The sequence below is a fragment of the Semicossyphus pulcher genome, unplaced genomic scaffold, assembly GCF_022749685.1.
Source record: "Semicossyphus pulcher isolate SPU_LCO1_2020_fin unplaced genomic scaffold, fSemPul1.0.p SCAF_15, whole genome shotgun sequence".
NCBI classification, from domain to species: Eukaryota; Metazoa; Chordata; class Actinopteri; order Labriformes; family Labridae; genus Semicossyphus; species Semicossyphus pulcher.
The window spans coordinates 10,431,450-10,448,024 of NW_027211659.1; the positions used below are offsets into that span (position 1 = coordinate 10,431,450).

At 39.4% G+C, this 16,575-nt stretch overlaps 1 protein-coding gene across 1 annotated transcript; it reads left to right on the forward strand.

The window, feature by feature from the left end:
- The first annotated feature begins 7,387 nt into the window (after positions 1-7,387).
- On the forward strand, positions 7,388-14,209 carry casq2 (calsequestrin 2). The gene is made up of 11 exons (XM_069663039.1): positions 7,388-7,880; positions 9,748-9,832; positions 10,698-10,798; positions 10,892-11,003; positions 11,445-11,518; positions 11,596-11,726; positions 11,848-11,893; positions 11,973-12,027; positions 13,340-13,440; positions 13,555-13,629; positions 13,716-14,209. The coding sequence occupies exons 1-11, from the start codon at positions 7,644-7,646 to the stop codon at positions 13,995-13,997; spliced, it is 1,299 nt and encodes a 432-aa protein (XP_069519140.1). The 5' UTR covers positions 7,388-7,643; the 3' UTR covers positions 13,998-14,209.
- The last annotated feature ends 2,366 nt before the right edge of the window (positions 14,210-16,575 follow it).

Below are 16,575 nucleotides of genomic sequence, written 5' to 3' on the forward strand. Positions count from 1 at the left end.
CTCACAGCTGTGTTCCAGGTTGTAGCTCATTTAAATGTAAGGATACTTCCAAACTACTTTCATTTACTGCTTCTAGATAATTCAGGAACTGAAAACATGATGGTGAACATCTGGAGGGAGATCAGGCTATATTTCAAAGGAAAACAACATATTTGATTACCAATTAGCCTGTCTGAAAACAGCTAATGTTAGCAGTTAGCTAGGAGGTGGCAGCATGCTAACATTACTATGTGATAGTAAACTAAACAACAGGAGCCTAGGAACGGGTTAGCTAGGAAATGGTTGTATGCTAACGTTAGCTGTTGTCTAACTGTAGCTAATGGGTTATCAAATATGTTGTTTTTATGTTAAATTTATGTCCCAATGTCCCTCTAAATTTTCCCGATTCATTTTCTTTTCGGTTGTTGATCAAATGGAAGCGGTGAAAGATTAAAAAAATACCTAAAACCTGAAACATGCATGGTACATTATAACATCATTTGAGCTTCCCACCCTAAGTTTGATGTCACAGGAAATTGGCCGCCATGTGAATATGATGAATATGATGCACAGATGCAATTCGAAGACCATTTATAACACAGAATTATCATGTTAACAATGGTAGCAGAAACTTGTCAACTTTTTTAAGTTGCATGGTAATTCAGAGTTTAACCTGCATTAAGGCATGATGCTCTGTTCACTGACATGTAACTCTACTTACACAAGTCATTCAATGTTTTCTTTACCAGTCATGTGCAGCCATGTTCCAAAACTAGTCAGTGAGAGCATTTGTATCGAATGTGCAGAGGATGCACCATAAATGCTAAAAGTTTTTAAAAGTTAGCTTTTTTTCTTCGATTTCCCATTAAAAGAATATTTTGCACTTATTTTGCCTTTAGGCTATTTTGAAACTAAAAATATGTCATTCATCCTTCCTGTGATCACAGCAAAAGCCGCCATGTAAGGAATGTTGTTTGACCTTTCAGATATACAGCAAACACATAGTGAATGCATTCCTATCATTCCCCATGCACAGCCCTGACTAAGCTACGCAGCATGCCAGATATTCTTGCATTAAATCACGGATTAGGGCTTCAATGGCAAAAGGAAATATTTACCACCCTCAGTGATAACAGTGGGAAGAATAGTGTCTGTAGGGCCACGACATCATGAATGAGAGCCAATGAAGCAGTGAGGCCTTTTCCGCTCACTCTGGGTCAAACTGATCAACAACAAATTTCTGGATTAGTGACAAAGCAACACAGCTGCTAGAGTGTCCAATGGAAACTTCTGATGAATTACAAAAACAGAAATAAAGAGTTATTTATATGATGATCCAAACTTATCAACAGTTCTCATGTACTGAGTCATAACATATTTAGAGTAACATAGCCCTTATCACAGTTGTCGTGCACTCCCTAACATCATGGGACTATGAACTTCTGAAATTAGGTGCGGGTGTCATAAATAGTGTTATGACAGTGTATCGCCGTGGATCTCTGATAAACGTAGGATATTTGTGTTAAAAGCTACAAGATCATGAATGTCTGATTTCAAATGCCCTTAAAAATCTTTAAACCTTGAATGTTTTCTAACTGAAGAACAATAATGTTATGATGCCTCTGTTTCCTATGTCATTGTTTTTAACACATTAGCTTTGGAAAATGTTTGACAAATGCTAGCTATGCCTCATTTCTTGATGACTTTAAAAAGTAAGTCCCATTATTTTAAGGTTCTATTTGATTCTTACTGACCGCCAGAGACGGTATGAAATATTGCTATGAATCACGCGCGAATAAGCATAAGGTCGAGACATTTGTTGTGTTTGAAATACTATACTAGCAGTACGTACTGATTTGGCCAAAATGTAGTATGTAGTATGCAAACCAAAGCAAAATGTGCAGTATGCCAAAAATACCTGGATGTCGTACTGATTCAGAAAAAAACACCCAGTCTGCCTCGCCTACTGTATCCCACAATGCAAAGCACTGGAACGTCACAACGGCAGTTGAAATAGCTAAATACTACATACTACTGCCGAGTGCAGTATGTAGTATGTAGTATAGTATTCAGCATACAGTTTATAGTATGCCATTTCGAACACAGCCATTATTCCAACAAAGTCACGTGTTATCTGGGTAATGGAAGCAACCTAATAAAGGGGCATGCCACTCAGCAGTTGTCTCCTACTGAATCCTCTCGTTATATTTAGGCTGTGTTCGAAATGCCGTACTATATACTATATACTACATACTACGTACTGCATACTGCTTTTGGCGGTAGTATGTAGTATGGAGGAGCTTTTCAAATTCATTTTGCAGTATGCTACGCCAGGCGGAAGTAAACAATAACTGCCGCTTCTTTCGCCATAGCGCCCCCTTCTGCTGGATTGCTGCTGCTGTCCGTCATTTGAGCTGCTGCTGTGACGTTCCAGCGCTTTGCATTTTGTGCGAGAGACTGGTCCGATGCTTACTGAAGATTTTTTCTGTTTGCTTGTTACTGACTGAATTGTTGTCCATCATGTGACGAACTCGTTGAACAGTTTCGTTGGACCTGAGGCAAACATGACTGCTGTTTGTTTGAAGGCAATATGACTGGAACTGAACTGAAGCAACACACAACCTTTTTCTGCTTCTTTTACTACTTTGTTTGTGTTTAAATTTTTTCAGCAGACTTTCTATTTTTTATTATGTACATGTAGAGTATCTGTATGTTTCCATTTATCAGATAACCAGTGTGTTGACAGCCTTTGGTGGCCTGTGTGATCCTGAGCTACCAGCTGGATCAATCAAGTTAATTAACAGTATTGAGAACACCTGGCTGAGGCGGAGTGATACATATAGTTATAAGTCCCAGTGCTGTTGTACTCTATATTAACGCTCATGGAGCAAACAGGAGTCATCTTCACCTGCCTACATGTGCATAAATAAGTAGGCACGGTGTACGGTGTCACTGTGTGTGGATCTGCATTTCAGAGTTTATGTAACGCGTGAGACCAGCAGGGGGTTCATCGCTCAGTGGATACAGTCTCTTTGCCATGTGTCAACCTTGCCTTTAGGTTTCTTGCAGCCGTTCTGGTCTGACTCTGAGCACTGATGTTAAATCCAGCCAGGATGGTGAAAAAGATCAGGTGGCCTGTGGTTGTTTCAGTCCTTACGTCCCAGGGGAGTTGTACTTTCTAACATCTGATGCACATATGGGCCTTTTTACATACTGTCTTTGCTCACATGCTGGTTTTGTACATTGAAATATACTCCTTTAAAGTGATAATCTTGAAGATTTTCATTTAAATAAATGTCTGTTGAGTCACTATCACTGAATTAGGTAACACAATGGTGATTGAGCCTATGGCCCACTGATGAAAGCGACTGGTGCGACTTTCGCGGAAAAAAGCGGCGCCCAGTTAGTGATGCGTTTCCCATCACCAAGCAGTGGTTGGTCTGCCAGAGAGGGTAGGCGGAGCTAAGCGGCTGCTTTTCCGGTCTCTGTAAGTGTTGCAAGTAAACAGTAATCTACTATGGCTGAACAAACAAAGAAAAGATCGATGACTACAGACACAACTTCAAAAATAAGTGTAAATCCAAAGAAAAAGAAACAAATTCGACGCTCAGATGAAGCAAGCAGTCTAAAAAGGAAAGCGACCGTCAGCGAGGAAAATCAAGAGTTACAACTGGAACCAACTGTGGACGTCACACATGCGACACTGTCTGGATATCTGGGAAGTGTGCTCCCGCAATTACCGTATGTTGCCACGGGTGCCGCCAAAGAGAACGAAACTAACTATCTTTGAGATTATCACTTTAATGAAAGTGTCTGTGATTTAAGTTCTCTGTACAATAAAACTACGAATACACAATTAATTGCAAATATAATGATGACGTTTCAAACCAGTCAGAGCAGTTTAACCAAAACAGAATAATAGGTACAACTATTAAATTAAAATAATAGAACATTCTTGTATGTTGCATTGTGGGTAAAGTTGTTCCAGCATAAGGTACCATTTAAAAAGGTTTTAAATCTTGGAACAAATGGTATTAAGTTTTAGAAGCTGACATACTTTTAACCTCAACTATGAGGATGTTGCATAAGGTGCATATTTTGCATTTTAATTTTACCCCCTGCAAAGCTCATCCCTAATTTGGGAAGGACAATGAAACGGTTTATTTTGATGCAGTATCCTGACATTTTATTGTGAAAAACCCCCCCCCATCAAATTGTCTGGTCCCCTGTTGTCCGTTTATTTCAACACACATCGTGTTGTAACATGCTGTAATTATAACGAGCCAACGGAGACATCTTGATTGTTACAGGAAACATTAAGTTGTGAAATATCAGATTTTTGACTGAGATAAGATACTTTCAAGATGTGCCAATGCAGATTACAAGACATATTACAAATTCATGACGATGTGGATGTGCAGGGACATGTGCAGACAAATGCTTTTGCAATGTAGAATACATTACTTTGAAAAATGAATTTATTTTAATTAACAAGATGTGATTCACAACACATTAGGGTCTTTCTCTTCACTCCACCACATCTTTATATTGTGAAGTTCAGCCCCACTTTTCTATACGTGTGTATCTGTTCCTTTGTGCTCCTTGTACACACTGTTCCTTTTTTCTCGTTACACTCTACAGAGCAAAGATTCAACTCAGCATCCAGCCGCTGGCACTGCAGAGAAAACATAAATGATCTGGGAATGATCAGAGGTTGTGGGAGTCGTCCGCTCCCCCAGTGTGGATGCAGGCCCCTTCAAATGCAGGATCTAGTTACAAGCATTCTTGTCTGCAAACAGATGAAGTGTCTTTAAGCAACTCAATGGATTTCTAATGACTGCAGGGTGCTGCTTTGTGGCTGACACTGACCTTCACCAAGAGGGAGAAACTATAAAACGACAATAGGCTAGTAGACAATATTCCCTTGTATGGTGCTCCCTCTTGTGGAAAATTAGGGATTACACGTGAATAAACACACTACCCAGCCACTCTTAGGTCAATATTTGCAGGTTATAACAACCTTCAGCACTCCCCTTTCTTTATCAGGTGGAGGAAATACATCAGCATTCTCTATGCCTGATACTGTCAAGGTCCCACCTCCCTCACCCACGTACACACAAACACATGACCCACTGACCAGCCAGAAAGAAAAGAGAAAAAGCACACTTGCCGTGGTTGACTGAGTTTCTGTCAGTTACTCTTTAATTTGTTGGCTGTAAGGTGTTTTGATTTCATGAAGTGGCCTTGGAGAAACCTTGGTAAAGCTTGGTAGAGGATAGAAAAATTAAGAAATGTTCTTAATGTGGTAGACGTGGCTTGGCTGAGTAGCAGGTGAACAAATAACAAGGTCAGTTTGGGTACTGATGATTTTGTAGTTTTAGAGCTCCAACTTTGTTGCAAGCTGCTTTAAAAGCTCACAAATCTAAGAACTAATCAGCCTGAGCCTCTTTTACAGCTAATTTCATTAATCATTATTCTCAGAATTACAACAGTTTATTTAAAGGCCCCAAAAACCTATTTTTCAATTAGGTTTTTATTAAAGCTGATAATTGCTATAACATGTACATCTTTGTTCAAGTTAAAACAGTTTTGGTTATTTCAGAGATTTTTTATTTAAGTCTTTTTCATGGTTTTCTCACTTGTGCAGTGAGGAGCAACTTTATATATGAACTGATGCAAGAAAATTGTTTTCTTAAATTTAGATGGCATTGTTGCCCATTTACCTATGAGGATATTGTATTGAAGAAAAAGGCTTATTCAGGAGGTTTTATTACTTTTTCCAGTGAAATTAGTACTCAGTATCTTTTCACCTACAGTAAGGAGTTTATTCCTCTTTAACAATGTTGTGTCTATTTAATGGAAAAAAATCTGTAGTTGTATTTATAATGTAAATGTATAATTTAGATAAAATATACTTAATTCACTTCATAGAGAAGTAGAATGTGTCTTTAACTTTGTAGAAATAATCCCTTATTATCCCTGAGTATAGCTGATTGGTCCAACTTGACCTTTCACCTGCAGGAGTCCCTGACCTGTGCTGTGGGCCATTACCTGGAAAACTGTAGGATTATGTTTCTGTATTAACTACAGATCTAAAGCCAAGAGTCAATTAGCCTAGCATTAAGACTGGAAGCAGAGGGAAAACAGCTAGCCCGGTCTATTAAAACTAAAAAATTCACTTTGTTTGTTTAGTGAATTTGTGGACAGAAATAGAATCAACAAGTTAGGCTGCAGCCGCAAATAAGTCTTAGCAAACACAGGTGACCCAGTGACTTCCTGCTAAGCTAAGTCAACCATTGCTAATAAGTTAAACATTTTTCAAATGGATAATGCTTAACCTACCATCCATATATTAAGCATGCTGGATCCCTGTCACATTACTGGGACGAAATAAAGCTTACACTGATGGTCATTGTAACATGTTTTTCCAGGTCAACATGAGGGATTCGCTTTCTACCGATTGTATTCAATATCAATTGCTACTTTATCGCCCCCGAAACTTCCTGAAAACAGCATAAAATACTTGATCTATGAGGATCGAAATCTTTTAGAGCAGTATTACTGTATCCCTTACAATTTAGCATGTGATACACGGTTTTTACCTGCAGGGGGCAGAAGAGGCTCCTTCAACAGCAGCGTCAGAAGTCGTACCTGAGAGTGGAGATGAAGAAGACTGAAGAGGGAGGTAAAAATAGCGGCGGAGCAGCTGCTGCTTTGTCTTTAGTGTAACAATTGTTTCGAGTTTAAATATAAAACGTATGATAAATGATTTGAGTCAAAATGTAGGTTTGTGAAGGAGGGAAAACGGGGACAAACCGTTATAACTTAAGTAGAAACATTCAGTTCAGACAATTTTGTGTAGTAAGGGTAATCTCACCCATCTAAAACCACATTTTGAAACATAAGTATTTTAAGTTCATAGACAGATAACTATTTGCATGTACAAAACTCATGAGACCACATCTGCAGAACAACCACTACACACACATTATTTGAGTTGCCCTTCACACACCTGTTGGCATCATGAGATGTGACTTAAAATACCCCACCATTTTCTATTCCAGCACCAAACCACACATTAACTCATTTTCAGACCTCAAAATACCTCAAAAATAACTTTCCAAATCTCTGGGGCTTAACTTTCGTCACACATCACTAACTTCCTCACAGAGACATCACAGGGAGGACGAGCTGCACTCTCTATTAAACCCCCTCAACCGTCCTCGACTATCTCTCTTTCTCACTTGGAGATTTATTTTTAGCTTTCAAACAACTGGTCTCCTAAAAATGGGCCTGTCCTGCACGAGTAGAGGGAGAGGAGTGCTGCTATGTATGGTATCCAACCCCCTCCGAACCTCACAGGGCCGGCCGTGCTCCTCTTTCGCCTTTGTGTCTGCGGAGAGAAGCATGAAAGAGTGATCACAGAGGGAGAACAAGTTGCCAGGTCCTGAGGATGCTTGTAAAGGTTGGATCTCTCTGCAGAGCTTGGGATGCTTGAAAACTGCAACTGACAGACCACATTTTACCTCTAAAACCTTTAACATTTCCGACATTATCCTACCCTTTCACAGGGCTTCTGTGACCTTTTTGATTGTGCAGTTTAATTCTGCAAAACTAAAACCAAGCTCTGACTTTTTGGGGGTGTGTGTGGTTTGTTTTGGACCATGCTCTCCCTGTGGTTGTTTCTGCTCCCTTGCCTGAGCCTCGTGCCTCTGGCCCCGGCCGAGAAGGGCCTGGAGTTCCCACAGTACGACGGGAAAGACCGCGTCCTAGATGTCAATGACAAGAACTACAAGAAAGCCTTGAAGAAGCACAGCATGCTATGTCTGTACTACCATGGGCCTGTACCAGACAGCAAGGAGCTGCAGAAACAATACCAGATGACTGAGTTGGTGCTGGAGGTAAAGTATTAAAAAGAGGATAAATGTAAACAAATTAAGGGAACAGTAAAGAGGGAGAAGAGGGTAATGAAATGGAAAAAAATCTAAAGGAATAGAAAGAAAGAGAGAAAGACAAGGACAAGGTTTGGTTTGGTGGCAGTGGTGTAAGAGACAGGACACCAACGATTGAGAGTATATTAACACCACCTTAGTGCTCCTATAATCAGAGAGCCAACTGGTGAGCTATAAAGCTCCAGATCTTTCCATTTGTGTTATTCCATTTATGTTCAAATCTGAGAGTTTCATCAAGGTCAGTGATTATCTGTATGCATGTCTATTAGTGCACACAAGTCCAGAGAAATGCATTGCCGTCATTTTGTTCTCATCAGCTTGAATGTCCTTAGAAGTGTTTAAAGGGGGTCATTTGTTTTTGAGTGATACATGGGAAGACCACAAAGACATTTTCCTCCAGTGAAGGTTTTAGAAGACTCTTTTGGTTTGAGCAAAAGTAAAACAGCTAATAAAACAGCTAAGCTAATCACCTGGATTCACTTTTAATTGATAGATTAAGTGAATATCTCAGTTTGAATCCCACAGAGTAGGAAACAGTGTCCACTGTGCCCGGCCTCATGTTACACATGGCTGAGGCCGCGCTGCTCTCTGATCTGTTGAAGGTAATATGAGCCCGGTCCTGATATTAGCTCACTGATTTTACACAGCACAGGTGGGCCAAGGTGCTATAAAGTCTGGCATGGTAACAATGTAGAGAAATGAATTCATTAAACCTGTTCATAGGCTACTAGACGCTATAGTGACTGCTGTGGGCAGTGAGCAGATACAGCATTGATGATAACATACAAAAGATATGATTTAATTGTGCGTTACATCAATGTTTGTTTGCTAGCAGTTCTATTCATTCATTCATCAAGCTGAGAGTTGGAAACTCAAATTCTGGTATAATACAGGCCTACCTTTGTATGTTGTAAGTTCTATACATGTAAGACAGCTGACATTTATTATTCTTTCACCATTTCCAGATTAATGAGCAACTACAAAGACAATTGATATTGAAAATCTGTAAAGAAATCAGGCAGTATTTCAAAGTAGAACAACATATTTGCTCAGACTTTAGCTACCGTTAGACAACAGCTAATGTTAGCAATTAGCCACTTACGAGCTAATATTGTTTTAAATAGAAAGTAAATTTCTTGCTAACATTACGGAAGCTTTACATTTCACTTTCTAAGTATGTCATGTAACAGTACAAAACAGTATTATTAGCTTTGAGCCATTTTCTAGCTAACAGTATTAGTCAGTAAGTGACTGTATGCTAACATTAGCTGTTGTCTGACGTAGCTAATGGGTTAAACATTTTCTTTAAACTTGAAACATGGCCAGGTTTCTATGATTATGATAACACCTGGAACACAGTATCATAAGTCACTTCAAAACTCAAAGATAACTTTAATTTATTTGTCAACAGCTTTTCCCTTAATGTGTAAAGAAGCTTATAAAGAAGCTCAGGAGAGTCTTACTTAGCTCACCTACTGTACTTCACGGATCAATTGCCAGAAAAATTACTCCTCCTTTGGTTATATTTAGATCAAGGCAGTCTGGGTGATTATGTAACCGTGTCTCCGGTGCCCCCGGGCAGCTTAAGCACCTCTGAAATATTGCCAACTTTGGTATTAATTCTTTTCTCAAGACCTTACCTGGCATCACATCCTTTTTTTCCACAAAGTCACCATAAACTGATTTTTTTTTAAACTGAGCTGGGTTTCATGTTTCCATCCATCAGAATCCAAGATGGATATTTTTCTTTGTGTTGTTTCTCTACATTTGATGTGTTCAGTCCTGTTCTGATCATTTAGTCCTGTTTTTGCTTTAGCTTGCGGCTCAGGTTATGGAAGAGAAAGAGATTGGGTTTGGAATGGTCGACTCCCACAAGGATGCAAAGGTGGCAAAGAAGCTGGGTGAGTTTGCAGCTTAACCAACCTACTGTGAGACGATTTACCTAAATTCAACACATTCATGGCGGCCATTTTTCTTTGACGTGACGTGGTGGGTTGGGAGCTCAAACTTTAACATGCTGTGTTCCAGGTTGATAGTCGTATTAAAATGTACTAAATCACACGATGAAAAGAAGTCTTCATCATTTCACAGCATCTTGACTTATAATGAACTGAAAAGACAATGAACTGAAAATCTAATAGCAAGCATTTAACCACAACCCAGCTAGCGCTAGCTAGAAAGTTATATCTTAGCTAACACGATGTTAGCTAGAACTTTAAGCCTTTCATGTAACACAAATAGAAATGTTATCTTTCAGCCTCTTTCTATCATAAGACAACAGCTAAATTAACATTTAAACAGCTAGCATTTAACCACTACCCAGCTAACACTACAAGGAAGTTATTTCTTAGCTAGCACAACGTTAGCTGGAAATGTACGCCTTTCCTATACCCTGTCTTGTAACAAACAGAAATAACTTCTTAGCTAACACTAGTTTTACATGGTACTTAGCTTAATGCTAACATTAACTGTTGTCTAACAGTAGCTTATGAATTCTAAAAAGGTTATTTTGACGTGAAATATGGGCCAATGTCCCTCCAGATTTTCACTGCTTATTGTCTCTTAGTTGCCAATTAATCTAGATGTGGTGAAATGATAATGTGTCAGATTACCTACATTTTATACATGTTACAACCTGCAGTAAACGGCAGTAAAACATAAAAGCATTTAACGTCAGAGGTAATGCTACTGTATGAAGATGGCCAATTACTGATTTAGTTAGGAATAATAACTTAGGCCATATGTATTCTCCCCCCTGAATCACAGGCCTGGAAGAGGAGGGCAGTGTATATGTTTTTAAGGCTGATCGGGTGATCGAGTTTGACGGCTTCCTATCTGCTAACACCCTGGTGGAGTTCTTGTTGGACGTGAGTAAAATCATTTGAGGGCAGATTCCCAGCTGCTTGCTAAAGTAAAAACTTTAACCAGTGCTTTCATCTTTTCTTTCCACCTGTCTTTAGCTGTTGGAGGAGCCAGTAGAGGTGATAGGAAATGCTCTGGAGCTGAGAGCCTTTGATAGGATGGAGGAAGACATCCGCCTCATTGGTTACTTTAAGAGCGAGGACTCTGAGCGTGAGTGTGTGAGGATCTGCTTGTAAAACATACTTGTTTTGTGCTGTCTGAACACAGCACACTACCTTTCTAGATGGGTCGGGGGTGAGCTTTCTGCGGCTCATGCCCTTCATTATAAAGCGAGTGCATTTTAACCCCCTCATCTCCACGGATTTACAGATCCATTTTTACCACTGCTGCTCACCCAGCTGCCACTGCCTTGTTCAATCTCACATGCAGTGGAAGAACTGACTCTAGAGTAGCTCCACAGCCCATCTGACCAACTGTGGGAGGATTAAGTGTGGGTCAAAGTTCAGCTATTTCCGCTCCCTGATGTGCAAATGTCATGTGTACAACAGCCAAAGAAAGCATAAACAGATGTGTGATCAGGAAAACAAGAGCACAGCAAACCCCGGTGCTGTTGTCACAATCATTTTAATATCTCTTCTCTTTCATCCTCAGACTACGACGCATTCAAAGAAGCTGCAGAGCAGTTTCAGCCATACATTAAGTTCTTTGCCACATTTGAGAAATCTGTAAGTAGCAAACAAACACATAAAAACAGACAAATAAAAGCAAATTATTATTGAGTGATCTGTCTTTGTCTCTTCAGGTGGCTAAAGAGCTGACACTGAAGCTGAACGAGGTGGATTTCTACGAGCCCTTCATGGAGGAGCCAGTCACCATCCCAGGCAAGCCTCACTCAGAGGAGGAGCTGGTGGAATTCATAACTGAACACAGACGGTAAACAAAGAGCAATGTTGAACTAAATGCTCCAAAAATGTTTAAATTTAACTCATTTCTTTTACAACTTTTAAGCAATGCATATTTTGACTATATTTTTCTGCATTTTCTCTGCCATTAGACCAACCTTGAGAAAGCTGCGTGCTGAAGATATGTTTGAGACCTGGGTGAGTTATGAGTCATATATAAATGGATTGTTTTCTGACACTTAAACTAACCTGTTATTTATATTTGTCTTCTTCTCAGGAGGATGATATTGAGGGCATCCACATTGTGGCTTTTGCAGAGGAGGAGGACCCTGGTAAGAGGATGATATAGGATACACCTGAGTGAATAGAACGTATATGCTCTGTACAATCATGTTCTGTTCTGATATTCAATAAATGTATTAAACTTATATATGTTTCACCTTTTATAGAGCTTAGAGATGTTTAATTTATAAGACAAATACAAAGTACAAAAAAGTTAGACACTTTGAGGCTAATGCCAGATGTAAAAAAGGAATGATAAAAGTGAAATAAGAATAGACAATAAACCTCAAAAGACCCAATTAAAAAACAGAAAGCAATAAAATCTTTCGGAGCAATGAAAGCATTTAAAAGCAAGAACATTAAGATGTTATGCCATAAAACATTCTTACAAAGGATAAAAAGAAGAATCAAAACAAGAATAGAAAATTAGACTAAAGATTGAAACATTCTCATGTTTCTAGGCCAGAAAGCTGGAGCTAGCGGAAAGTTAGCTTAGCTTACCATAAAGATTGAGAACAGGGGAGAGTTCAGGAAGTCACTGTGCCTTCCCTGCCCACGAATAGAAAACCCCCAGTATTTCAGGATAGTGTTTCATTCTTTATGGATGAAAAAATAAATTTTACAATTTTACAATTTTAGATTTAGAAACCGGATTTTGTCATCTTTGGACAGAGGAACAGTTTCCAGCTTCTTGCTATACTAGATTGCTTGCTGGTAGTTAGCTCCATATTTAAATGTAAAGTGTCAACTTTCTTGTCATGGCTTTCAAAGTTCAAGGTAAGCCTATGGATGCCTAATTCCGGACAGTCTGTTGTTTTCAACGCCCTTAAATATTTGTTTTGACAATGTCACTTACTTGCGGTTGATGGTTGATTGAAGGTCTATGGCTTTGGTCGCAGAAGTGCGAATGAATGAATGAATGTGGTGTGAGTGTTTGCGAGTGGGAAATGCGTTTGCACGTAACAAAATGCAAACATAAAAACCTTTGATACGCGTCAAACCCGCAGCGTAAACAAACTTCAATATTCAAACTCAAAACGTATCTTATCGTTTATCTTGCGAGCGTGTGTATGTGTGTGCTGCATGCGGCGCGGTTGAAAACAATTTCTTTTTAGCGTCCTCCTGTCACTCACCTGTGTCTCATTCGCGCGGTAATTACGTCATCTTGGCTCGACTGACACTTGTAGTTCTTTAACAAAAAAACAACAAAAAATGGCTCATACACTTATCTAACTTATCTACACGTATCTAGCACATATGTTTACCAAAATGTCAAACTAGTTCTTGAGTTTGATGCAGTGTGCTTCCTTCTTTTGTTCCTACTGGGCACTCAATAGCAGAGTTTTGTATCAATGCTTTCAGATGGTTTTGAGTTCTTGGAGATCCTGAAGGAGGTGGCCAGAGACAACACTCACATACCTGACCTCAGCATCGTCTGGATTGACCCTGATGACTTTCCTTTGGTGAGCAATGACACCTCGAGGCTTCTTCAAACACAGAGGCAGGCAGACAAGACAGATCAGTAGATCAGCTGCAGGTCTAACGTGATCTCTTTTCTTTGTCTTGACCCTCTTCAGCTGATTCCTTACTGGGAGAAGACCTTCAAAGTGGACCTGTTCAGACCACAGATTGGAGTCGTCAACGTTACAGATGTACGTCAATGTCTCTGACGTGACATGATTGTGGTGTTCAGTTTTATTTTGACATTATTTGAGCTCTCTGTTTGTGTTGTGATCAGGCCGACAGCGTGTGGATGGAGATGGACGACGAAGAGGATCTGCCCACCGCACAGGAGCTGGAGGACTGGATCGAGGATGTGCTCTCGGGTAAAGTCAACACCGAGGATGATGATGACGAAGAAGATGATGATGATGATGAAGACGACGAAGAAGATGAGGATGACGAAGACAATGATGATGATGACGATAACGATGAGGAGGATGATGGCGACAATGGTGTTGAAGAAGATGAGGAGGAAGATGAAGAAGAGGATGAAGAAGAAGACGAGGATGAGGAGTAACCCACAGCCTGAGAATAGTAGATGTTGACTTTTCAGTTTTCATTCTTCAGGCCTAGTTTGACAAACTGTACAGTAAAATAACTTTTAACTAAGAAATATTTTCAAATTTATACTGAAAATGTGCCGTTAGTAATAATAATAAATCTATTTAAGATCCAAAAGTGCCATTTTTGACGATGTAAATAAGCCTAGAATGGGTTTGGGGATTACAAATAAATAATATATACACTTACTTCTGCTCCAGAGTTGTCCTTATCTATTTTAATCAGGGGAGACAAGTAAGTGAAGTAAGGAATAACATTATTTTACAGTGATGATGTGGTAATGAATCATGTTCAGAAGTCTTTGGCGCTTGGACTCTATGGGGATACATGGTGATTGAAGGGTGTCGGCCCTGAGCAGCAGCAAGATACATCCCCCCATGGAGGCCAGACACTGGTGGTGGAGGTGCCGGCTGGTGATGTCATCTAAGGCTGATGAGATGATGAGCTGATGATGAAGCGGTGGTGGAGGGTCGCGAGTAAGGACGGCATGAATCAACTAGAGGCAGAGACCAGCCATATTTAAAAAGACAGCAACAATATGATAGGCTATTGGACAGATGTTACCAGGTGATAAGAACAGCTGATGAGTGCAGGAAAACAAGAGTGAGCATACGTGAAGGGAGTGTGAGCATATGCAACAATAGAACCAGCATGCAAAATATAGTCTTGCTGACTAACCTACGCTACAGGTTCATAACTTGTGATGTCATTCTGTTGGGGAAAAAATACAAAATTAACACAAATATAAGGACACTTGAAAACGTCCACCTCTGTACAATCAATATAAAACCATCTATTGCACTTACTGTGGGTAAATCTTCCTGATAGATACAGCTCACATTAGACAGTTGGTTGATACTGAATCAGTCCAGAGCGGTAAGCTACAAAAAAAAGGGGACAGCCCTTTATAATTAGCTAAATACCTAAACGACTAAATTAGGATGGCTGGCATGCATTGTTAATTTTGTGTGCATGATTATTGATTAATAGGGTTAATAGCCTCTTTGAAAATCAAGGCTGTAAGATCAATGTGCCACATGATGCCAGTCACACAAATGCACAGTGAAGATTCCAATTATTTTTTACAGCTTTTCCCTTTTATTGTTGAGCACACAGGTCAGGACTTTGTGCAGTATAAGGATGCTGTCCTTCACCCATGTGTCAACATTTTCTACATAGCTTTAACTGCATTGGTTCTTGTGTTCATCTCAGAGACATCAGAGTCTTTTTGAAAATACAAGAATGAGCTGACAGCTCTATGCTTCACATGTGATGAATTGTCAGCTGCAGTAATGTGCAAGTAACCATGACAATGTGTGTAATGTGATTTTCTTTATAAAATTAGTTTAATAAAGTGCTGAGGAGAGCCTTCATTAAACCAACATACAGTGTGCTATTGTGATTAGATAAGACTGTAACAGGTGTGCCGTATTATAAACTCTTTGACTCTCACTGTCGACTCATTGTACTTACTTTACTGAAGGTTTAGATCTCAGACCTTCATCCAGTGACATTTATTCAACTAATATTCCAGGCTACTAAGAACTAATAACCAAACGACTTGAAAATGTCAATACAAATATTTATTTACTGTTTATACAAATGAGACTTTGACACAGCTGCTTTTTTTTACATGTTCTGGTGTATAAAAGAAGACGGGGACACACACGCTTCATGACATGTGGTGAACAATCTCTTATTATGTTCCCTTTCTTTTCTCTCACTCGCTCACACATTCGCGCTTGAAAACTGCACACGTACGCTAAATATGTATAACTGAGGCACATGTGTAGTCTAAAACTATTTACACCCATCAACACTCTAAAAGCCTAAAAAGAACGCAACCATCAGTGACCACGGTAACACTTTTGTAAATGTACATTTACAACATGACAGGCCTCATAAATACAAAGGGGGGGTTAAAAATACAGATCAAATATTCATACAATTAAACAGTTTGACTGTTCCATTAGCTGCAGGTAGGTGGCAGTAGTGTGGCGCTGAGACAGAATACTGACAGCAGGAATACTGACATGGAGATGAGCTGATTTACAGTGAATTATTAATCGTAACAATTGTGTAAACGCTTGCCAGCATGAGATACGTGATTTTGGATAGGGAATTGGAGGGAATGTGTTAAATCTTTGCTGAAATAAATATTCAGAGTATTTTTCACTTGGCTGACAGGCTTTACATTACGCAGAGGGATGCAGTTACCAACCACAGGAACCTCTCAAGCGAAACATTTACTCTCTCTGTTCTGCTCTAGACTACAAAAAGATCAGAGTACAAAGCACACACTTAACGGACAGTTGTGTTTGAACACTATCTATAAGCTAGATCCTCCATACTCGCATCCTGTCCAAGAGACTCCAGTGATTTACTAACATGTCTTCTTCTATTTACAGTCTCCACAAATACAGCGCACACAGACATGGTAAAAAAAAATCATCCAAGCAATGCACAATTCTGATATAAAAAGTCTTGAGGGATAAAGTATATTCACATATAAATACTGTACATACATCTGTAAT

Excerpts from the sequence above, each read along its gene's own strand:
- casq2 (XM_069663039.1), top strand. The coding sequence starts at position 7,644 with ATGCTCTCCCTGTGGTTGTTTCTGCTCCCTTGCCTGAGCCTCGTGCCT. Across the intron at positions 11,519-11,595 it reads TTGCCACATTTGAGAAATCT|GTGGCTAAAGAGCTGACACT; the intron begins GTAAGTAGCAAA and ends TTGTCTCTTCAG. Across the intron at positions 11,727-11,847 it reads TTCATAACTGAACACAGACG|ACCAACCTTGAGAAAGCTGC; the intron begins GTAAACAAAGAG and ends CTCTGCCATTAG.